Here is a 24,342-nt window from a genome sequence, read left to right as displayed (position 1 = left end):
TCAGTGCTACTTTCATTCCCCTCTCCCCTCCCGATCCTCCCCACCAGGTACCAAAAACGGATAAACCACCGGGACATATATTAAGTCCAATTTTTTTTTTTTTTATTGTTTTGGTTCCCTCTTATACAAAAGAGGAAAAAACCAAATGGTTTGCTTCCACCACGACTCCTTCGGGGCCAGCGTCCCCCCCCCTGCACCCGGGACAAACCAGGAGGACAACTTCACAAAGGCGGGGCTCCCAACCCGGGCCCGGTAAACTCTGAGATCCGGGCGACGCTCTCACGTGACGCGTTCTACGCGCGTCACAGGGACACGTGGTTCTGGACATTTCGTTCCCCTCCCTCCCCACCCCCACCCCCCCCCCCAGAGGAGGGGAGGGTGGATTGTTGACAAGGCCGCGAGCGGTCACGTGACCCCGCGTCATTTTTCTCTCCCCCACCCCCCCCACCCCCTTTCCCTGAAATCTCGGGTCCGGATGCGTCCTTTCTTCCTCTCTCCCCATCCCGCCGAACCTAAGACAGTTGACGGGGTGGGGAGAGACCAAGGAAGCGTCCCGGTTTTGGCGTCTCCCGGCTCCCAGCCTCTAAGAACCGGTCACCAGGGCACACGAACCTCCGCCGTTTAACTCCAGCAGCCCAAACATGGAAGCCACCCCCGCCTAAGAAGTACCCGGAGCGGGCGGGCGTCCAGACGCCCCGCCTACCTCCCACCTCCCTGGCTCGGTGGTAGCGGCGGAGGGCGGAGGGATCTGGAGGCGGCGGAGGGAGACGTCATTGCAGGGTTGTTTGTGCAGTCTCGGCGGCGGCGGCGGCGGCGGTGACCCACAGTGATTCGGCCGCGGCGCCGGGGGGTGGGGGGGGCTGCGCGGGACTCTTTTTCTTTCAGACTGACCGCGGGGGAGCTGGGGAAGCATGTCGACCCCGGCTCGGAGAAGGCTCATGCGAGATTTCAAGCGGTAAGGGCCTTCACCTTTCGTCAAGATGACGGCTTTCTCCCCCCCCCCCCCCTGCGCGGGGCTGCAAGCCGGGCGGGCGGGCGGGCGGGGGGTTCCGGACACCTTCCCTTCAGGACCCCCTCAAGCGGAGGAGGGCGGCTGGCGGGAGGCGATGGGCCTTTGGGGTCTGGGGACGGGGTGAGGGGGGGTCGACGGAAGCCCGGCTCACTCTGGCAGCGGGCAGCTCTCGGCGCTGTTCCTTCTCTTAAGTAAAAAAAGGTGGCGTTCGGCTGCCTTTCGGGGTGCCCGCGGGCCCTTGAGGGCCGGATGCTCGACGTCTCGCCTCAGCACTCAAACCTCACCTCCCCCCCTCCCACACCCCCCTGTACTCCGCGGCCACCCCCCTCCTTGATCCCCTAAAATGGAGCTCTTTGGATGGGTTTAGGCCTCGCCTGCAGCACCGATCAGCTTTGTTAAAAAGCCCCGCGGAGCTCCTCGGTGGAACCAGATTGAGGCGAGGTCCCCCCCCCTCCCCTTCCACCCCCATTCCTGCCCTTTCTGCAGCGAGGGTGGGGTCCACCGCCGAGGTCCGAAGGTGGTTAACCCATCCCCACGAAACCCGACTCTGCCCCCGTCTGCCGGGAGGACCTTGAGAACTGGCTCAGAGACCTGGGCCTCGGGTTTGGCCTTCCCGGTTGCCAGTGCCTTCTGGAACAGCGTTGGCTAGTGAATAAAGGCCTATCTATAGCCTTTCCAGTCTGGGGGGGGGGGGGGGGGAGCGTTCCTCCGACTAGAGCTAATCCGATACTCTCGAGGGCCTCCTTTTGTAAAAACAGGGTTTTGTTAGGAGGTGTGGGACTTGGAGGAAGTGACCCCCCCCCACCCCCCAGTTGTTTATCTTTCATCCAATACTAAAGGTAGGGAAACAGAGTGACCAGTTGAGCATTACGATTTTCTGTGTACCTGGTCTGATTGACGCGAATAGTTAATATATGAAACTTAACCATTTCCCAAAATACTCAGGAAGTAATTAACCTCACGCCAGTACAAAGCCCTATTAGCAGAGGCATTTAATTTATCATTTAGGTAGTTTTTAGCCTCTTAAAGATGGGTATTGAACCGTAAGTACTGGAGGCCTTATTTGCTTGAGGTTAACCAAACGGCACAGTTTTCATGTGGACTAATTGCAAAGTATTATGACACATGAAAATGACCACATATGTATTTTTTTATACTGTAGAAATGGTTATTTTTGTTGAGGTGATATTATTTAAAAGATACTCTTAGTGCAAAGGTCTTTTAGTCTTGAATTTGCTCCCATTACTGAAATTCAAATAAAACTTCATTTTCTGTCCATCACTTCCTCTTGTTGGTTATTGGAGTTCTCTGCTTAATTCTAGTTGAACACATGGCACCTTTGGTAGTTTTCCAAGGGTCTTCATGTTACGAGAATTTGATGATCACAACTGTTGAAGGTTTTGTATTGACTCTCCTGTAGAGTTGATTTTAGTGCAGATACTGCTGAAAAACTTGATTACAAAGCCATTTCTGTCAGAAGCAAGAGGATCTTTGCTACATCTTGCTTCCTGATTAAATTGAAGTAGTTCTTACTGATTTAGTGTGTACACTGAGATTTGCTTGCTTTTCTTTTTTTAAATTTTAGTAGCAATGTACAAGTCGCTATAGCAATAGTTAAAATTCATTGTTCTTAAGTCTTTAGAGGAGGAAAGTTGGTATTTTTGTAAAACTATTTTTTGCCACTGTAGTTTGAAATTTTTATGGCACTATACTTAGTTCTTGAAAAGGTTTGTCTTAATTTTGATATTTGAAGAGATGATTCTTAACCATTTGGATTCACAGATAATTAGCTGTATATAGTAATGTACCCCTGGTTGATCTATTTAAATCAAAATATGGCTCATTCCAGTGCAACACAACAACAAGGAAGTTGATTTAGTTACTCTCAAGTAGGTGGCCCCTTCATTGCCCTAATGTTCAACTTTGAAAATTATTACTCTGGATTTCTAGATTGCAAGAGGACCCACCCGTGGGGGTCAGTGGTGCACCATCTGAAAACAACATCATGCAGTGGAATGCAGTTATATTTGGGTGAGTGAAAAGATTTGCTAAATAATAGGTATGGTGATTCTTTTTTTTTTTTTGGTCGGTCGTGGGGCTTGAACTCTGGGCCTGGGCGCTGTCCCTCAGCTCTTCAGCTCAAGGCAAACACTCTACCACTTGAGCTACAGCGCCACTTCCGGTTTTCTGGTGGTTTATTGGAGATAGGAGTCTCACGGTCTCTCCTGCCCGGGCTGGCTTTGAACTGCGATCCTCAGATCTCAGCCTCCTGAGTAGCTAGGATTACAGGCGTGAGCCACCAGCCCGGCTAGGTATGGTGATTTTTAAGAAAAGTATGTATAACAGGTGTCTAGGGAAAGAGACTAAGATAAAATCTGGTTTTGGAAAGATTTGGGGGGGGGGGGGGAGAAGTGTTAGGGATTTTAGGCAGGAACACTGAGCAAGTACTCTTGCCACTGAGCAGTGTGTTCCTAGCCCCAGAAAACACATAAAGGTTTGGCATTTGTATAAGATTTCTTTGCTTCTTGCTGTTAACAACAAATGGTTTTGTTTTGAGACAAGGTGGTATTTGCTATTTTGCCTATGCTAGCCTTGAACAATTTGGGCTCAAATGCTCCTGCCTTAATAGGGTATGTAGCTGGACGTGCAGCTGCTATAGATGAACCACAATATTGGGCCCAGCTACATGACGTTTTTGTACTAAGTAAAGTTGTTCTATTTAAAAAAACAAAACACTTGTTGGTGCCAGGCACTGGTGGCTCATGCTTGTAATCCTAGCTACTTGGGAGGCTGAGATCGGAGACTGGTTCACAGCCAGTCTGAAAAGTCCCTGAAATTTATTTCCAATTAACCAGCAAAAAGACAAACGTAGAGATGTGGCTCAGGTCTTAGAGGGCTAGCTTTAAATGGAAAAAGCTAAATGAGAGGTTCTCTTGAGTTCATGTTCCAACACCCATGCGAAAAAAACAAAAATTGGAGGTATAACTTGGTGATGATGTTTGTTTAGCATATGTAGGGTATTGGGTTTGATCCCCAACATGCGCATACCTATTTGAAACTAAATTGTTCTGGGTTTAGTGATTCACACCTATAATACCAGTTATTTCAGGAGAATTGAGGTTTGAGGCCAGCCTGCTGAAAAAGTTATTGAGACTCCCGTTTCAGCAAACAAGACAGCCTAGTACCATAACTCTTCCTGTTTTCATAGTGTAAGAGGATCTGGTCTGAAAAATAACCTAAAGCAAAAAGGGATGTGGGTGTGGCTAAAGTAATAGAGTACCTGCCTAGTGAGCATAACACTGAGTTCAAACTCTAGTACCACCAAAAAAACAAGAAAAAAGGATGAGAAAACTAAATGGAACCAGGTGCAAATGGCTTATGCCTGTCATCCTGGCTACTAGGGAGGCTGAGATCTGAGGATCATGGTTCAAAGCCAGCCTGGGCAGGAAAGTCTGTGAGACAGTGCCCAGGCCCTGAGTTCAAGTCCCCCGACCGACAGAACAACAACAAAATCCTAAATGGAATGAAATAATAAAGGAGAAAAGATAAATTATGTGTATGTAGAGCAAATGTTTATGCATGTTCTGTGGGCACCTTGAAAAGGGGTGGAATAAAACACTGAGAATTCTCACTAGCAAGAATTTTAGCTGAAAATGTTGTATAGCCCAAATACTGGCATGTCTTTCCATACCTGGCAGATATATGCTTTCTTATGCCTTTAGCTTTCTTGGGTTTGATCTGTTCTGTTTTGTTTTGTTTTGTTTTGTTTCTTTTTGCTTATGTGGTGCTGGGGAATCGAACCCAGGGCCTCATGCATGTAAGGCAAGCGCTCTACCACTGAGTCACCTTCCCAGCCCTTGTTTTGGTTTTTAATTCTTTTAATACTAGAGTTTTGTGGTGAGATACGTAGAACCAATACTTTAAAAATAATTTGAGGGGCTGGGAAGGTGGCTCGGTGGTAGAGTGCTTGCCTCACATGCATGAGGCTCTGGATTCGATTCCTCAGCACCACATAAACGGAAAAAGCTGGAAGTGATGCTGTGGCTCAAGTGGTAGAGCGCTTGCGTTGAGCTAAAGAGCTGAAGGACAGCACCCAGGCCCAGAGTTCAAGCCCCACGGCCAACCAAAAAAAAAAAATAATTGAACTTCTACAAAGTAACTTATAAGAGTACATTCTGAAAAATAAAACAAGTGGTTTGTCCATGTAGGGTAAAGAAATTCTATTACATTTAGGCTATTAACTTGCTTCTTGAGACACGTCTGATTATGTAGCTCAGGTTGGCCTGGAACTCTTAATCTTCCTGTGTCCGTTTCCCAAATGTTGGAGTTACAGGTGAGCACCATCACCTGCGCCTGGCTTCTTTGAGATCTTTTTTTTTTGAGTCCGGTTGTGGGGACTGAACTCTGGGCCTGGGCGCTGTCCCTCAGCTCTTCAGCTCAAGGGTAGTGCTCTACCACTTGAGCCACAGCGCCACTTCCGGCTTTTTTTTTCTTTTTTCTTTTGTGGTGCTGGGGAATCGAACCCAGGGCCTCATGCATGCAAGGCAAGCACTCTACCACTGAGCCACCTTCCCAGCCCCCCCCCTTTTATTTATTTATTTTTTTTCAGTTGGTTGTGGGGTTTGAGCTCTGGACCTGGGCACTGTCCCTCAGCTTTTCAGCTCAAGGCTAACGCTGTACCGCTTGAGCCACTTCTGGTTTTCTAGTGGACTTTCCTGCCTGGTCTGACTGGTCTGGCTTTGAACCGTGATCCTCAGATCTCAGTCTGCTGAGTAGCTGGAATTACAGGCGTGAGCCAGCAGCTCCCAGCTTTCTTTGAGATCTTGAATATACTTTGCCAGCAATAAATTATATGCTGCTACTTAAGAAAATTAAACTGGAATTTGGAAGCAAAGGTCTGAACCTAATATTGGCTTTCTTGGTGAGACAGCTATGCTTAGCTGAAAGAAATCTATTACTCTGTTGGAAAGCAGGACTTTTGAATTTGGTGTCATAATTACCTTAAACTGACTGGTATTAATTTCCTTTACATTACTGTAAATGAAAGAATGCTTTTTTAATACATATTAATGACTGAGCTTGGTGGCAACTGCCTGAAAATCTAGCACATAAGAGACTGAGGCAGAATGATCACTTCATTGTGGGCAAATAATAAGGCCTTGTCTTTAAAAAAAGAAAATTACAAAATTTTCAGTCTTGTGAGCAGAATTCTTGTTATGTTTAAAATCATGGGGGGGAGGGTGGGAATCTGGCTTAGTGGTAGAGTGCTTGCTTAGCATGCACAAAGCCCTGGTTTCTATTCCTTAGTACCATGTAAACAGAAAAACCTGGAATTGGTGCTGTGGCTTAAGTGGTAGAGCACTACCCTTGAGCACAGAGAGACTCAGACAGTGCACAGGGCCTGTTTTCAAGCCCCAGGACCCGTCCCCCCCCAAAAAAAAATCATGGGCAGATTTGTTTATTTAAGTAAAATCACCCTAAAAGAAAAAAGAGTTCTTCTTTATGCTTCTACCTATTAAATGCCAAGGCTAAAATGATGTTCAGCTACTTCCTCAAAGCTTTGTACATCATTGCATGGTCCCCTTTTAGTGTTGGAGTTTATCCTGTCTGTTGAAGAAAAGGGAAAAGCACAATAAAAAATGTTAATTAGAATTCTTCTTGTTTTTAGGCCAGAAGGGACACCCTTTGAGGATGGTAAGTTATTCTTAATTATTTTCTATATAGCATAAAAAAGATGTTTTTAAATTAGAAATTATAACACCGGGGTATCTACTTTTCAGCCATATTCTACTGTTAATAAGTTCAGCTAAAACTCAAGACTTGCTGGGGCTGGGTACTGGTGGTGCACACCTGTAATCCTAGCTATTTAGAAGGCTGAGATCTGAGGATCATGGTTTGAAGCCAACCTGGGCAGGAAAATCCATGAGACAATGCTTAGACCTAGAGTTCTATCCCCAACATTGAAACCAAAAAAACCCTCAAAACACTATATACATCAGCTTGGTTGCTTGCATTGCTAGTTCTGTTACTTTTTATATCATTTTTGGATAGCTTGTAGGCCTAGATGACAGGGTTTGAGGTTTGACAATGGTTTGTATTTCGGTGGCCTTATAGCAGCATGTGATGTTGAGGGTAGGTATCGGTATAATCCTGCTTGTTTACTTTATCTGTATTCATTAGCTATTGTGTTAACATGCTTCTTTTTGTGTGTAGTGCTGGAGATCAAACCCAGAGCTTTGTGCATTGGTAGGAAAGTACTTTACCACAGAGTTAGACCTATCTTAGACGTTTTTCTTAAATGTATACAGCTGCCAGAAGCATTCTGCATAATTTTTTGTATCCTGGGTATATTCACCAGGAGCCAGAAAAATGGGAAACTAGTTTTTGTGTTTGTTTTTTTTTTGCTGGTGCTGTACACTGTCCTTGCATTCTTTTTTTGCTCAAGGCTAACACTCCTATACTGTTAGAGTCACAGTGCCGCTTTGAGCTTTTTCTGTTACTTATTGGAGATAAGAGTCTTATGGACTGGGCTGGGAACGTGGCTCAGGGGTAGAGTGCTTGCCTTGCATGCATGAGGCCCTGGGTTCGATTCCTCAGCACCACATACACAGAAAAAGCTGGAAGTAGGTGCTATGGCTCAAGTGGTAGAGTGCTAACCTTGAGCTGAAGAGCTCAGGACAGTGCCCAGGCTCAGAGTTCAAGCTCCACGACCAGCAAAAAAAAAAAGAGTCCCATGGACTTTCCTGCCCAGGTTGGCTTTGAACCACGATCCTCAGATCTCAGCCTCCAGCCTCAGAACGAAGGATTTCAGGCATGAGTCACTAGCACCTGGCTAGAAACTAGTTTTATTTATTGTCCGGTCGTGGGGCCAGAACTCTGGGCCTGGGTGCTGTCCCTCAGCTCTTTAGCTCAAGGCTAGTCCTCTACTACTTGAGCAACAGCGCCACTTCCAGCTTTTTTCTTTTTGCTTATGTGGTGCTGAGGAATCGAACCCAGGGCTTCATGCATGCAAGGCAAGCGCTCTACCACTGAGCCACCTTCCCAGCCCTAGAAACTAGTTTTAATATGTGTTTAAAATTGAAGTTATCAGAATTATTTTAACAAGCTACTTAGGTTTTTTTTCCCCTATTATAGCAATAGTTTTTGTTTTGCTAGCCCTGTGTCTTGAACTCTGGGCCTTTGTGCTGTCCCTGAGCTTTTTGCTCAAGGCTAGTGCTCTACCACTTGAGCCACAGCTTCACTTCTCACTTTTTCTGTGATTACTTGGAGGTAAGAGTGATGGACTTTTCTGCCTAGGCTGGCTTCAAACCATAATGCTCAGATCTCAGTCTCCTGAGTAGCTAGGATTACAGGGAAGAGCTTCCTCTCCCAGCCTAACTGACCTTTTGTTGTAATTTTCCTTAATACTACTCTGTGTGATGAAATGGGAAGTCTGAGTAATACACTTTTTTTTTTTTTCCTTTTTTTTTGTGCTCAAGGCCAGGATACTATCCCTGAGCTTTTTTCACTCCAGGCTTTTCTACTTTACCAATTCTTGCTTTTTATGGTAGTTTATTGGAGATAAGAGTCTCAGACTTACCTGCCTAGGCTGTCTTTGAACACAGGTCCTCAGATCTCAGCCTCTTGAGTAGCTAGGATTAAAAGCCTGGGTCACTAGTGCCAGACTTTAAGCACTTTTTTCTGCATGCCACAGAGTGATGGTTACTGGGAAGAGAAAGTCTTTTTGTCATGGAACAGTTTTTATTGAAAGAATAATTGACAGAACTGGAATGCAGCTTAGCAGCAGAGCACAAGCTTGCTTGGCCTTGGTATTCAGGAGGACATGGGTACAATCAGCATAGGGTTGGGAAGTCGGGGGACCAAAAAAAAAAAGGATACAGAGTACCACAGATTGCAATGAAACTAAGTACAAAAAATTGTTGATAAGTCAGGCACTGGTGACTCACCCCTGTAATCCTAGCTACTCAGGAGGCTGAGATCTGAGGATCACGGTTCAAAGCCAGCAGTGGCAGGAAAGTCTGTGAGACTCCAATAAACCACTCAGAAAACTGGAAGTGGTGCCTTGTCTCAAGTGGTAGAGTGCTTGCCTTGAGCTGAAGAGCTGAGGGACAGCGCCCAGGCCGTGTTCAAGCCCCATGACTTGACAAAAATAAAAATGGTTTTTAACTTCTGATTCTACATTGCAACAAATATTTAAGAAATGACCATTTCTTTTCTGCAGTAACAACAAAAAAGAATACAATTACCTGCTAAAAAGGCTGTGGAAATGTCCTTTTTTCAATTACACATTTGTGCTAAACCAGATTTTCTTCATGTACTGTACTTGAACCAAAACAACATATTGTAACAGATTGAGCGCAGAAACAGATAAGAGGAGCCAGCTGTCTTCTGTTAAAGCCAGTCAATTAAAAAAAAAGTGTGTGTACGTGTGTACATGTGGGCATGCTGGTCCTGGAGCTTGAACTCAAGGTCTGGGCGTTGTCCCTGGGCTTTTACACATGAGACTACTAGCACTCTACCACTTGAGCCATAGCTCCATTTCCAGCTTTTTGGTGGTTAACTGGAGTTGAGTGTCTCATGGACTTTACTTCCCCAGGTAGCTTCAAATCATGATCCTCAGATCTCACTTAGTCTTCTGAGTCAATGGGATTACAGGCATGAGCTAAATAGTGCCTGGCTAATTTTTCCCCCCAATACTGAAGAATGAACCCAGGGTATTATGATTCCTAGGCTAGTGCTATACTAATGAGCTAATGTTCCAAGCTAATGTCTTTTGAAGTTGCTCATTTGAAGTTGCTCAATGTAGCCTGGATCTTGAGATTGTTTTTTTATTGGTGGTACTGGGATTTAAACTGAGTACCTTGGGCTTGTTTGGCAATTACTGTACACTTGAGCCATACTCCCAGCATTTTTTTTTTTGGGGGGGGGGGGGGTCCGGTCGTGGGGCCTGAACTTGGTCTGCGTGCTGTCCCTCAGCTCTTCAGCTCAAGGCTAGCGCTCTATCACAGCACCACTTCCAGCTTTTTTCTTTTTTGCTTATGTGATGCTGAGGAATGGAACCCAGGGCCTCATGCATGCAAGGCAAGCGCTCTACCACTGAGCCACCTTCCCAGCCCATTCCCAGCATTTTTACTTGAGAAGTTTTGTGGTGTTCTGGTGTTTGGTTGGTTGGTTGGTTTTGTGCCTGTCATGAGGCTTCAACTCAGGGTCTGGGCACTATCCCTTTTTTGCTCAAGGCTAGTTCTCTGCTGTTTGAGCCAGAGCTCTACGTCTGGCTTTTTGGTGGTTAATTAGAGATGAGTCTCATTGGGGGCTGGGAAGGTGGCTCAGTGGTAGAGCGCTTGCCTTGCATGCCTGAGGCCCTGGATTTGATTCCTCAGCACCACATAAGCAAAAAGAAAAAAGCCGGAAGTGGCGCTGTGACTCAAGTGGTAGAGCGCTAGCCTTGAGCTGAAGAGCTGAGGGACAGCACCCAGGCCCAGAGTTCAGGCCCCACGACCGGACCCAAAAAAAAAAAGAGTCTCATTGATTTTACAGCCTCATCTGGCTTTAAACCTTATCCTCAGATCTCAGCCTTCTTAGTAGCTAGGATTACAGATGTGAATACCCAGTCTTTTCTATTTGAGTTTTACTTTTCAGCTCTCAAAATTTTACCATAATCTTCCTAGCTCCACCTACTATGTACTTCAGTTTATAACTATGTGTCACTATGCCCAGCAAGCATCTATTTTTTTGTGGGGGGAAGGAGGGATGTTTTGGTACTGAAGCTTGAACTCAGATCCTCCCTCCCACCTTTTACTTGGCTTTTTTCCCCTCAAGGCTGGTGTTCTACCACTTGAGGCAGCTTTTTGCTAGTTAATTGGAGATGAGTCTCACAGACTTACCTGCCCCAGCTGGCTTTGAACATTAATCTCAAATCTTAGCCTCCTGAGTAGCTAGGATTATAAGCATGAGCTACCAGTGCTCAGCAAGCTTCTATTTGAAAGATTGAGATTGGTGCATCTTTTCCTTACTATGAACATAATCTACTTTTCAGCCATTTATTCAATTGTGCATTATGGGCCTCAGTTTCCTAAGTAACTGGGATTACAGGAATGTACTTGGACATCCTGCTGAATTAAGATTTTCAAATATCAACAAATAGAACTAGTGGTTTGCTGGAGACACTGACTGATTCTAACTATTTGACATTATTATGGTGCTGCCTTCCCACGTCTGATGGTGAGGTGCCATAAAGTGGTATGCTGTTAGAGATACTGTTTCTAGTTTCATGTCCCATGAATTCATGATGGACTAAGTATAAAGTGACTACAAAGCCTAAGGATGGGTGTTTTATATTTGTGTTCATCTGAAGTGTTATAAAGCCGTTACTTTCCTTTCTTCCACATAAGGAATAGGGATACAGCTCAGTGGAAGAGTTTGTGCTTAGCATGCACGGGATCCTTGATTTGGTCCCCAGCACAGCGAGGGAAATTAAGCATAAGGAAAACTTCATTAATTGTGTTTTGAGTCCACACACACATATGAGCAAATGTGAAATGGGAGTCACCTATGGTTTGCTTGTATCTTTGGTCATCCTAATGTCATATTTCCAAACAACAGCAAAAATATATAAATCAGTGGAAGTTGGTTGTGTTCGACCTATATGACTGGTGGAGATATAAAAATTCTCTTTGAAGTATGAGAGAGACTAATCTTGATAGATTGAAGCTAGGACTTTAGAACTTAGACCAACAGAAACCTTGTTTTCACTTGTATTGATGAAATAAGGCAAGAACCTTGTGGAAATCTGGATTGGTTTTAGTTTTATTAGAAGCTAACCAAACGAAATTGGTTTACTTCATTAGAAGTAAGTTATAATTTTACAATCCAAGGGATTGTAGTTGAAGAACCTCTCCACCCTTTAAGTGGATTTCCTCTAAATGAAAAGGTTCTAGATAGTTATGTCAGCCCAAACACAAAGCCATTAATAATGGCTAATGCTTACTTCTTAGAAGTAGAATTGAAACTACAATTGGACATCCTTAATTTCTTTGTACTCTTTTTTTTTTTGGTCAGTCATGGGGCTTGAATTCTGGGCTCTTTCAGCTTAAGGCGAGCATTCTACCACTTGAGCCACAGCACCACTTCATGTTATTATCTTAGAGATAAGTCTCATGGACTTTCCTGCCCAGGCTGGCTTTGAACCATGATCCTCAGATCTCAGCCTCCTGAGTAGCTAGAATTCCAGGCGAGAGCCACCGGTACCCGGCTTTCTTTCTACTCTTTACAGGTTGCCTTTGTTAGAAATTCATGATTTTTTGAAATTCTTCTGTCTGTTGATGTTAAATACTGACCAGAATATGTGCTGTGTTGGCCTGTAACCAATAGTAGGAAATTACAGAAAAGCCTATTGATTGTTGGCATATTCAAATGAAGAGTTTGGTGTGGGACAGAACTTCCACATCAGCACCCATGTCTAATTGGGTTCCTTGCCATGTGGTAGTCTGCCCCTCGCAAAAATCCTTTGGCAGCCACTTTGCAAGCTATAATAAACTGTTGGATGTTCTCTGAGCGTGTAGCTTAAAATCTTGGTAGCTAGGGCTCAGTTGCCATACAGTCTGACAGTAACACTCACACTAGAAAGGCTGTTCCGCCTGTGCTTGCCAATGCTGTGTGATACCAGCCTTAACATAAATAGAAGTATAATATGTTTTATGTGCTAAAGCGCAGTTCACTCCTTAATTTTTGTGTGCTTGTGCAAAAGCCAACATGAGGTTGAGAATCAATTGAAGAAATTTAGTTGATGGCTTCACCATATAATTATTACTATTTTTTTCCCCCTTTAGGTACTTTCAAACTAGTAATAGAATTTTCTGAAGAATATCCAAATAAACCACCAACTGTTAGGTTTTTATCCAAAATGTTTCATCCAAATGGTAAGTAGCAATTTATATAAGACTTTTAAGATGATAGTGGGGCGGGGGTGAGGAGGGCAGAGGTCTCCTTCCTTTAGGTCTAGTTGGTCATTTCTCAGTCAGGACCAGCCATGTCCATGCCATCCGTATTTTTGTAGCTGAAATATTAACAAGCTTCCAAACTTGATATAAAGTTTTGTTGTAATATCTTCTGAACATAGTGTGTATTTTTTTTTTACAGAACTATGAACAATAACCAACAGGTTTTCACCTGAAATCTAGCTTTTTAAATATACAAATATATGGGCTGAAGGCATGTCTCAAGTGGTAGATTGACTGCTTAGCAAGTGCAAGCTCACACTTGTCTGTAATCCTAGCTATTGAGGAAGCTGAGATCTGAGGATCTTGGTTCAAGGCACACACTGGTACTGAGGCTTGAACTCGGCCTGGGCGCTGTCCTTGAGGGTTTTTGCTCAAGGATAGCTGTCTTCCCACTTGAGCTCCATTTCTGGCTTTTTGATAGAGATAAAAGTCTCATGACTCACTGTCCAGGCTGGCTTCGAACTATGATCCTCAGATCTAGGCCTTCTGAGTAGCTGGGATCACAGACTTGAGCCACCAGTTCCTGGCTTGCATTTATTTATTTTATTATTTTATTTGATTTAATCATGAGAGGAATGTCCCTATAGGGAAAGCAAACCATAAGATGAAGAAAGGTTAAAGGAACTAAAATTATTCATAATCCCACTATTTAGATAGTTACATCTTGATATTTAAGAGTGTTTTGGTGATTAAAAGTTTTTAATATATTGGTCTGAGAAGGTGGCTCAGTGGTAGAGCGCTGCCTTGCATGCATGAGGCCCTGGGTTCGATTCCTCAGCACCACATAAGCAAAAAGAAAAAAAGCCAAAATTGGTGCTGTGGCTCAAGTGGTAGAGCGCTATCCTTGAGCTGAAGAGCTGAGGGACAGCAACCAGGCCCAGAGTTCAGGCCCCACAACTGGACCAAAAAAAACAAACAAAAAAAAAAGTTTTTAATATATTTTTACCAACATAAGGATTGCTAGATCTAAATAGTTCATAAGCTTATTTTTTAAGGTAATATACTTTATCTTTCTATATATAAACATTAAGTAGGTACTATTCTTATGGCTCATTGTTATTCAGATGTACCATTATTTATCTCTTTATTTTTGTGGTGCTGTACTGGACATTAAACCCCAGATCTTGTGTACCCTAGCCAGACCCTTCCCATATGGATCACAGGCAGTTTCTAGTTTTTTACTCACAGATGCTATTAGAGTAAACATTCTGAATGTTTTAATTTCCTTACTCTGGTGGTATAATTGCTGTGCTAGTTAATAAACAGTTTTTCAAGAGCGTTATTTATTTATTGGCAGTAGTAGGATTTGAACTTGGCCTGGGACTTAGAGAGGTACTCTACCACTTGAGCCACATTCCTAGCCTCTTTTTAGTAGCACCTTATTTGAAGTAGGGTCTTAGTTTCTACCTTGCATCCACTTTATTCACCACACCTACCTTCTTCTCTTGAAATAAAGTCTGGTCAAACTTTCTGGTCAGGTTGGTCTGGAATCCTGTCCTCCCATTCTTGTCTATTACTCCACACAACCAGGATTTACAGACATTGATTAGTGCTGGCCCAAGAACTTTATTTAAAGGTATATAGAAAAACGAACTGATTGCTCACATCTTGTAATCCTAGCTACTCAAGAGGTTGAGGATCCTGGTTTGAAGCTAACCAGTGCAGAAAAGTGTGAAACTCTTATCTCCAGTTAGCTAGCAAAATGCCAGGCAGGGACATGTGGCTCCTCTGGTAGAATGTCTGCCTTAAGTGGAAAAGCTAACTTTTAAGCTTCTAATGATAAGATAGCTAGCCTTGAGCAGAAGAGCTCAGGGACAGCATTGCCCAGGTCCTGAGTTCAAGCCCCCTGACCACCACCACCACCAACAACAACAAAAAGAATTCTTTTAACGGTTAAAATGACAGTTAACATGTAATCAACTTGAGTGTTGTCTTTGCAGTGTACGCTGATGGTAGCATATGTTTAGATATCCTTCAGAATCGATGGAGTCCAACATATGATGTATCTTCTATCTTAACATCAATTCAGGTAAGCACATGTTAGGATACATCATACTTTGTCAGTGGTCAATGGGATCTAGTGAGCTCCTTCAGAAACACTCCAAAGACAGGTAAGCAGTATAACACAGCACCCAGGTAACTAATGCACAACAGACAGGAACTCAGCTGCCAGCTGGCTGGTCTGCTCTTTTGTTAGTTGACCACATGAGATCCATTCTATAATTCCTTTCTTGATCGTGTATAACACACATGTTCTTACAAGTCAAACTAACTCGTGCCTATGCCAGAGCAAGTTGTAGAAAAGAAAACCTTTGGGGAAATAGAAATGATTGCTTGAAAAACCATAGAGACCTCAAGAAAATGCCAATTTCAGAGAAGCATTCATATGTTGATCCATCCAAGAAATTAGTGTGTCCGTATGCATGCGTGCATACATGTGTGTGTGTGCACGTGCGAGCATGCACATGCACGCGCCAGTCCTGGATCTTGAACTCCTCAAGGCCAGGGTGCTATCCGTTAGGTTTTTTGCCCAAGGCTAGCATTCTGCTACTTGAGCCACATTGATATGGTTTAGAACTGGGGGATGTGGCTCTGTAGAAGTGCTTGCCAGGTGTTTCTAAGGCCCTGGTTCAGTCCCAAGCACCACAAATAATAATGATGAGGGCTGGGAAGGTGGCTCAGTGGTAGAGTGCTTGCCTTGCATGCATGAGGCCCTGGGTTCAATTCCTCAGCACCACATAAGCAGAAAAGGCTGGAAGTGGTGCTGTGGCTCAAGTGGTAGAGTGCTAGTCTTGACCTGAAGAGCTGAGGGACAGTGCCCAGGCCCAGACTTCAGGACCCACCACTGGCAAAAAAAAAAAAAAAAAAAGATAGATTTTAACTTTGGAAAATACTGGCTGGCTACTAAGCTGTTTACACATCTTATTACATCTTAACCAAATTAAGATCTTAGTAAGAAAGTCTTGAGTACACTGAAAAGTACTGTTTTGATTTTTCTTGAAATGAAATGTCTTAAGGCAATTGAGAGTTGTTTTGGGAACTTAACACTGCTTAGAAGTAGGAAACCTTTTTAAAGCCATTTCTGAAAGTATTTAAACCTAAAAATAGATGTCATTCTAACTTGTAAAATTGTTTGCTATTTTGTATAATTTTTCTATATTCCTTATCTGTGCTGTTAGTATAAAAAGAATAACTCTGCAAATCTTTTTTTTTTTTTTCTTCTGTCTTTCCTCCCCCCCAGTCTTTGTTGGATGAACCGAATCCAAACAGTCCAGCCAATAGCCAGGCAGCACAGCTTTATCAGGAAAACAAACGAGAATATGAGAAAAGAGTTTCGGCCATTGTTGAGCAGAGCTGGAATGATTCATAATAGACAACTGGTCTGTTCATCTTTTTCATCATTGTTGTGTATAATTTACCTCCCAGTAGAAAGGCTAACAAATTTTAAGTGCCACAGGTTTTAAGGATTCTGCAAAAAAAGAAAAAAGAAAAAAAGTCCTTCAGTTTAGAACCTACAAAAAGCTTGTGTATCTTGATTAATGTACTTTTTATTGCATGGTGTGAACTAAGTTATTGCTGCATAAATTTGTAATATATCCTGTTTGTATTTTTTTCCAAGTGTATAATGTTGGTGTGGAGTTTTCATGACAGAATATACACATTTTGTAAATCTGTACTTTTTTCAAATATTGAATGCCTTATTTTTGAATTCTTTAGATTTTTAAATTGGAGAAAAGCACTTAAAGTTTTTTATATATGAATATTACATGTAAACCTGTTAAAATACATAACTTCAGTGCAAGAGACTTTGTCACTTATTTCCTGATGTGGGTAGGAGGGGCTAACAAGTCTCTTGGCCCTCTATCAGGTGAGAGCTTCATTTTGATTTCAAAAGAGCATTTCTGTTTTATCAAGAGAGTCTTCAAATTTGATTCAAAATACCAATTCTAATCTCCATTTTTATTTTGACTATACCTTTAAAATATTAGTTTGGGTTGAGTAATTATAGATATAACTGGTTTGATTTTGTCCAGTTCTGTGTTTAGGCCACTTGTTATTATGGTTTATTCGTCCATTACTCACTGTTCAGCTGTACCTTGCCATCTCACAGCTGGTACCCTACCAGAGCAGAGAGAATGGACGCAACTTAATCCTGCTGGTTGGTAGTGCTTTCAATGTAACGAGGAAAAGTAAAACCCATCCACACTTAGTAAAATTCATGCCCCACTAGTAGCAATGAATTAGTTGCCTTGATTTCAGCAAGGCAAATAGTTGGAAGGAATTGGTGTGATTTCATTATTTCTAAACTACCTTTTCATGCAATTGCTTATCTGTTTATTCTGGGAAAATGTTTTAACACCGAGGCCTGATGAGTTGCTTTCTCTTGTGGAGATTTTTTTTTTTTTAATCTCCTAAGTTGTATAAAAGTTGTGCTGCTTCTTAGTTTACTGGATGAATTTAAAACACAGTATTGTAGAAAGCTAATACAAAGTTATCCTATGCCTTCAAATAGTATAGAAAATGGAAAATATACAAGTAAATTCTGTTGAACCACTTGTGTAGTCTCTCTAGTAGTTAAAACTTTTCAGTAACCTGGAGTTTCTTGTCATACCCATGCCAGCCTCCTAGAAATACGGTAAGAAGATTGGGTTAAAGGGTGCCTTTATCTACAATTCCTATTCACTAAGCCAACTTTAACACTAGATTGGATAAGAATTGGTGTTTCCCTTTAAAATTGGTTAAACTGGGTATGGTGTCACACACCTTTTTTAACCCCAGCACTTGGGAGGCTGAAGCGAAAGGATGGCAAGTTCAAGGCTAGCCTTAGACTGCATAACAAGGCCTGTTTCTCCCCAAGAATTTATTGCTTGACAAATGTATGGGTAAATATTTCATCTTAGGGAACTTGGTACAAATGGGAATACATCTCTTGAAATCATGGCTAAAGACAAGAGATGCCTTATTTAAAGGTACTTGATTGTCATATTTTGATACTTTACTAGTTTAGCTTTAAAATTACAGCCACTTTACTTCAGTGACACCTATATTAAGCAGTGGCTATGAGGGTCTCTCGTTAAGTTGTATTAAATGCTATTTAGTACTGCTTCAGCACCCACTTTTATCCTTTAATCTGTTTTTCCTTGCCCAGGTTAAAACTAGCACATTTTAAGTGTTGATAGATTATTATAGGAAGCTATGTTGACCTTAGTTCAACAGTTACATGAATCTCATACCCGGTCTGCATAGCTTTTGAAGAAAATTCTTAGCAAAGTCCACTGATTGGTAACACCTATTTTTTATTCTTTGGCCTTGGAACAGCTTTCTATTTCTTTTATTGGGTATCAAATGTGAACCTTCAGTCGATAATAGGACATGTGAAAATCTTGTTTTTAAACTCTAGGTAAGTTTTCTACAACTATGGAAAGAAGCTAGAAGTAAGATACTTAGGTATAACATTTGCATTGTTGGAATTGTGGTAAAAGTTTAAATGCCTTTGTTTTGTGCTTCCTTGGTAACAATACTTCTAGTATAGAACAGTTTGTACGAGGCACAAATCTAAGCCCTTTAGCATTATTTCATTTTAAACTCAGAGTAACTTTCTTTTTTTTTTTTTTGTCTAGTTGTGGGGCCTGAACTCTGGGCCTGGGCGCTGTCCCTCAGCTCTTTAGCTCAAGACTAGCGCTCTACCACTTGAGCCACAGCGTCACTTCTGGCTTTTTTCTTTTTGCTTATGTGGTGCTGAGGAATCGAACCCAGGGCCTCATGCATGCAAGGCAAGCGCTCTACCACTGAGCCACCTTCCCAGCCCTCAGAGTAACTCTTAAGGTAGATATTACAGTGTTATCGAAGAGGAGACAAATGAAATACTGGCTCCAGTCAGTGATGGAGTTAAGATTTAAAACCTAGTCTGACTTTTTAACTACTAACTAACAATACTACCCACTCAGAGATATTAAAGGGATTGAGACATTCTAGTTTGTAATATTTTAGAATTATACACAGGGTTTTATCCAATGAAAAGGTCTTTGACCGTCTTTTCCCACCTTTTCCCCCCCCCCCTATTGTAAAGTCTAGATATAGGAACCCTTTTCTGGTCTCTTGTGTAAAGGACTCTGTGACTTATTAATAAACCACATTCTCCCGTTCCTGCAACTATTCTTGAGACTGTAGGACGTTCCTTAAGTGCCTTCTCTACCCTGAACAACAGAAGTGTTACATTAATATCAGTACCTCAGACCTGAGCTCTTTTTTTTCTTCCTTTTTTATTCTCCCCGATCCTAGGGCTTGAACTCAGGGCACTGACCCTGAGCCTCTTTTGCTCAAGGCTAGCACTCAACCACTTAAATCACAGCACCACTTCTACCTTTTTCTGGATAGTTTACTGGAGATGAGTCTCAGACTTTCCTGCCAGGACTGGCTTTAACGCGTTATTCTCAGATCTCAGCCTTCTGAGTAGCTAGGATTTCAGGCATGAGCCACCAGTGGCTGGCTCTGATCTAAACTCTTACATAGCTGAAAGATAGTCAGAAAGCATGCAAGCTATGTATTGGTACTGTATTTAACTAGTAAGTCTGTTTCATGGTCAGTAAACAAAAGTACCTGTGTATTATTTTGGTTTTGATGCTGCAGTGATGGGACCTGGGACTTGGTGCCTGCTAGGAAAGTACTCTACCAATGAGCTATATCCCCAGCCCTAAGGTTTTTAAACAGACCACAATTTCCCCAAATTTGGGGGTTTAAATAGCTGTTTACTACCATTCCTTTTGTATTTGGCAATACAAAGCACCAATGGGATATCGCAGTTACATGAGGATTATGCGTGTAAAACAGAGAAGCCAGTCGTTAGCAGGCTATGGAAGGTAAATGAAATTGTCCATAGAAGAGGAGGATCCCCCATGGAGGTGGAAACTCCCTCTGTTTGCATCCTATCTAGTTAGGGAGAAAGTAAGCTGATCTCTGATAGGGCAGTCTTCTATTATTTTAGACTATAGCAGGCTAAATACAATAGGAAAAAAAAAATCTTGATATTGAAAGGATTGACTTTTTCTCTGTCCTTTGGACAAAGAAGATGAAATGAGTTTTACAAACTTTGTTGGTTTGTTCTACCATGATTGAACCACTCGAGGTTCAACATTAGCTCCTTTATGATTGAAATCCACAGCCCTGGAAGTGGTTGAGCTCCAGGCCTGTTCGGCATATGGAAGGCTCAGAATTAGTTGAACATAGAATTCTGTCATTTCCTAAGAGCTCTAAAGGTTGCCTGTGTGGTGCTTTTCTTTGTCAGCAATTTCTGGGTTAATAAGCTGGTGAAAACTCTTGGTTCAACCTCTAGCTCTACACATACCAAACAAGATGCTCCTGTAGCCTTAGGAGAAGTTGGCTGTTAGTGAAGGCTTATCTGAAAGACTGATCCATAATGTGTTGCTGGATGGGGCACCTGCAGAAAAAGAAGTTTTTCCTGGAATGCAGGAGGGCTTCTCTCCTGCTTTGAAAGCTGCCAGGCTGAAAATTTAAAGACTATTTACTGCAGACCTCTTAAGGTAGAGGAACAAAGCGTTGGTTACAATTGCTTCCTCTCTGAAGCCCAAAGTTGTCTGCTTCCCTTCCCCCTTTACATGACAAGATCTTTTGCTAAGGATACCACAGGCTGGACTGGCAGCACTCCCCAGGTAGCTTTGGCTGGGCTCCTTTATAAAGTCATAGAAGACAGTTGGGAATGTTAGGACAAAGAACAGTGAGAAGGTGCTCACCACCTCATTTGCCATCTTTCTGCTTTCCCTGATAACTATACAGTTCTGGGGTAAGTGGAAAGGCAATACGATGAACAAGGGCAGCACTGGGTTCTGATTAATGGGTGTGTCAAACAGTACTCTTCCCTGACTTGTTAGCATTACACGGTAGTTTGGTGGGGGAGGGAGGGAGGTGAGGGGTGGTGAAGTGATGGTAGTGATTTTTGCTTTTCTTGGTAAGACACTAGTGTAGCCCAGGTACTAGGATGACATGTGTACCATTGTGGCTAATGAGAGTCGTTTGTTGGTTCATTTTAATGGGCTGGATCTTCATTTGCTGGACAGAAGGCACAGTCAGCATCAGGGATCAAGTTAGAAGAGGAACAACATAAGTATCAAAGAAAAACTAGGCAATGCTTCCCAGACAGCCTTGGTTCACAGGGAGAGGTCTGGAGATCAGTAGAGAATCTTTAAGGCCCAAGTTCTAAGTCCTCCTGGGAAAGCCTTTATAAATAGCAGTCCTGTTTGTTTATTTCTTTGTTATAAAAGTAGTCATAAAAGGTAATTTGGTAATTACAAAAAAAAGCAAAAGGAGGGAGTATGAGTCATATATTATCTGAGATGTCGAAAACTGCTGGTTTAAGGAGAAGTGGCTGTGGTCAGTCAGTCATAGTCTAAACTGTACAACCAGATGAGCAATCTAGTGGGTGTAATAAAACAAAATGGGACCAGGCCTCTTGCCACGCAGCATCGGAGCAGACAAGGCCAGGAGCATATTTCACGCTAGCCTAAGACCCCAGATCCTAGGGGGTTCTAGAATACCTAGTGTTGGGGATGTGACAACATAGGCTTTGGCCAAGTTCTGCTTCCAGGTGACCATTTTCCCCTTGCCTCTGTCCCTTCTCCAGAATATCTGGTATTTGGTTGGTGTCTGCTTCACAGATGCCAAGTTGCATGTTGGGACCAGCTTCACACTCTTGCAGCCCTGGGGATAGAACTTGGTAGAGTGGAATGGTAGAGTGTGAACCCCCTGTGTTTCTTTGGTATAAATCTAACTGGGTTGAAAAGTTTTCCTATCTTCCCAGCCTGAAGAGGCCAGAAATGAAGCAGTGAGAGCCCACTAAGTGCCAGGTATATCTGCAGGCATTCACTTTTCCACTGACTCCTCCAGTAAAGCATGGAAACTTGGGAAGTGGCGCTGTGACTCTAGTGGCAGACTACTAGCCTTGAGTGGAAGGAGTTCAGGGACAACCCCCCAGGCCCAGAGTTCAAGCCCCAGGCCCAGCCAAAAAAAAAAAGATTGGAAACTTGCCCACTTTGTGATGCCTGTGTTAGGCTAACATTGTCAATAGGAAGCAAGCATCAGCCAGCTCATGCAGGGGACAGAAAGGGGCCAAAGGGAAAGAAAAAAAACCTGAAGGGGGAAGAGACAGGTAAAGCAAGGGAACACACACACTGTTGGCCCCTTTCTGCTGTAACTGTCCCTCCAATGAACCAGGGAAAGACCAAAACTGGTCTCAGCTTAACTGGTACTCCTCTAGGCAAATAAGGTTGAGAGGTCAAATTCAAGGATAGGCTTTGTTGACTTGCCTGCTAGTCTGGGAAAACTCAATGGGGCTATTTTTTAAGGAAAAACACAAAGAACCTGTCAAAGTTCTTTTCTGAACCACTCCCTCTTCTAACCCCACGCCTTATATCCACTTCATGCTTGGGTATGTAACAAAACCAAGCAAAGTAAAGACCCAGTCTGCCTGGTAAACAGGAGGTTGGCACACAGACACATCTGTTCTCAGACTTCACCAGATCATAAGTGAAAGGGAAACCTGCCAGCTTTTTGGTACCTGTGTAATAAGAACAATCTGGTACCCTGGACAACCCTGGCTTGGTACAAGGGATATTTCTTACCACATGGAATTTAGGCTCCCAAACTGTCTTTGACCCAAATCTTAGCACCAGTTTTTCTCATTTCATTTTTTTTGGGGGGGGTGGGTGGGAGGAGCATGTAGGTACAGGGTCTTGAACTCAGGGCCTGGGTACAGTCCTTGAACTATTGTGCTCAAAGTTGGTGCCCTGCCACTTGAGCTACAGCTTCACTTCTGGCTTTTTGGTGGTTGACTGGAGATAGTCCCACAGACTTTTCTGCACAGGCTAGCTTCGAACTGCGATCCTCGGATCTCAGCCTCCTGAGTAGCTAGGATTACAGGCGTGAGCCACCTAGTAACTAGCTCACTGTCTTTACTGAAACAAAAGAACCAGTGTCCAGAGGCAATGAAGTATGCCTTAAACTTACTGCCATCCTTAGTTTCTTCATGAATGTTGCTTAAAATACTAAAATTCCCATTCCTCTTTTTAAATAGATTCCGGCCCTCAGCCCTAATGGTCACTGGCAAAGACTTTTATTTCCCAATGGATGAGAGAGACTCCATCTTCTTGGTCATAGTTGGGAATGAGTTGCATGTGGTCATCCATACACGGTCACACAGGTCCAGCCGCCGCTTCACCCGAGGCTCCTTAGTCCTTGCATCCATCGAATCTTTGGCTTTGTTATAATCTTTGGATTTGTTATAATGCATGCTGCACTGGGCCAGGCGGTCCTTGAACTTTTCCAGCTCACTGGTCACCAAGGCCTGAGCTTGAGACAGAGGTGCATGACCGCTCAATGCACTGTTGTCTTCATAGCAGTGGGCCTGCACCAGAACACAAGGCCCTGCGTCTTCCAGATGCTCTCTCTCCACATGCTTCACCATGGAATCCACCAGCTCTGATACCAGGAACTGCTACAGCTCCACCATGGAGACCCCGTGCTGCATTGTTGCTTGGCTGTATTGTAAAGATGCATCCCTGTCAACGCTGGCAAGGAAAAAGCTCTGGCGCACATACCCAGATCTAGGTAAAAGGGAAAAAAACAAACAAAAAAAAACAGCTCAAATTTAATGATAGCTCAAGTCTCATTCTTGTTTTCTATTCTTTGATTTCCAAGGGACTCTGTGTTAGGTGATGATAGTCTTTTTTCATGCATGTTGTATCCTGGTTCTGAGGCTTGAACTTGGTCTGGGCTCTGTCCCTGAGCTTTTTCCGTTCAAGGCTGGTGCTCTACCACTTGAGCCACAGCTCTGCTTTCAGGTCTTTGGTGTTTAATTGGAGCTAAATGTCAGACTTCCACCAGGGCCAGCTTCAAACCATGATCCTCAGATCTCCGCCTTCTAAGTAGTTAGGATTACAGGCATGAGGTACCAGCGCCCAGCAGGTGAGTTTTTGGTTCAGCTCTTCAGTTGGTTCTCAGTGTGCGGATAACTGTGAGCAAGCCTTCAAGCCTGCCTATCACTGACAGACCTCACGCCAAGCACTCTGCCCTATGGTAGCTTTGGGTAAAAAAAAAAACCCAAACCACAGGGAGAAGAGTACCAATACTGCTACCATTTAGCCCAGGAGTGTCCAACTCATACAAAGGACAGAAAGAGGAAGAAACAATGTTCCCCGAACTTCAGTCACAGAACCACTAGAAGATTTAATATACACTCAATATTTGTTGAATGAGCCAATTTTCATGACTTAAAGTCTATTTCATAGGTTCTAAACCTCTTGTTCCTATAGGACAGGT

At 43.1% G+C, this 24,342-nt stretch overlaps 1 protein-coding gene and 1 pseudogene across 2 annotated transcripts; one reads left to right on the top strand and one right to left on the bottom strand.

Moving 5' to 3' along the window:
- The first annotated feature begins 477 nt into the window (after positions 1 to 477).
- Positions 478 to 23,680, top strand: Ube2b (ubiquitin conjugating enzyme E2 B). Of its 2 annotated transcripts, XM_042689002.1 has the most exons (7): positions 478 to 955; positions 2,963 to 3,043; positions 6,681 to 6,706; positions 12,841 to 12,930; positions 14,952 to 15,040; positions 16,253 to 16,391; positions 23,099 to 23,680. In XM_042689002.1, the coding sequence occupies exons 1-6, from the start codon at positions 912 to 914 to the stop codon at positions 16,379 to 16,381; spliced, it is 459 nt and encodes a 152-aa protein (XP_042544936.1). In that variant the 5' UTR covers positions 478 to 911; the 3' UTR covers positions 16,382 to 16,391; positions 23,099 to 23,680. The 2 variants fall into 2 exon arrangements, with proteins under 2 accessions (XP_042544936.1, XP_042544935.1); XM_042689001.1 differs by lacking the exon at positions 23,099 to 23,680 and having other exon boundaries at positions 479 to 955; positions 16,253 to 16,811.
- On the bottom strand, positions 23,121 to 23,551 carry LOC122115503 (annotated as a pseudogene).
- Positions 23,681 to 24,342: the final 662 nt, after the last annotated feature.

This window comes from Dipodomys spectabilis, unplaced genomic scaffold, assembly GCF_019054845.1.
Source record: "Dipodomys spectabilis isolate Male_0828 unplaced genomic scaffold, ASM1905484v1 ptg000119l, whole genome shotgun sequence".
In the NCBI taxonomy this organism is placed as follows: domain Eukaryota; kingdom Metazoa; phylum Chordata; class Mammalia; order Rodentia; family Heteromyidae; genus Dipodomys; species Dipodomys spectabilis.
Note: the sequence above shows the minus strand (reverse complement) of the source record. Positions and strands in the feature narration are given on the sequence as shown.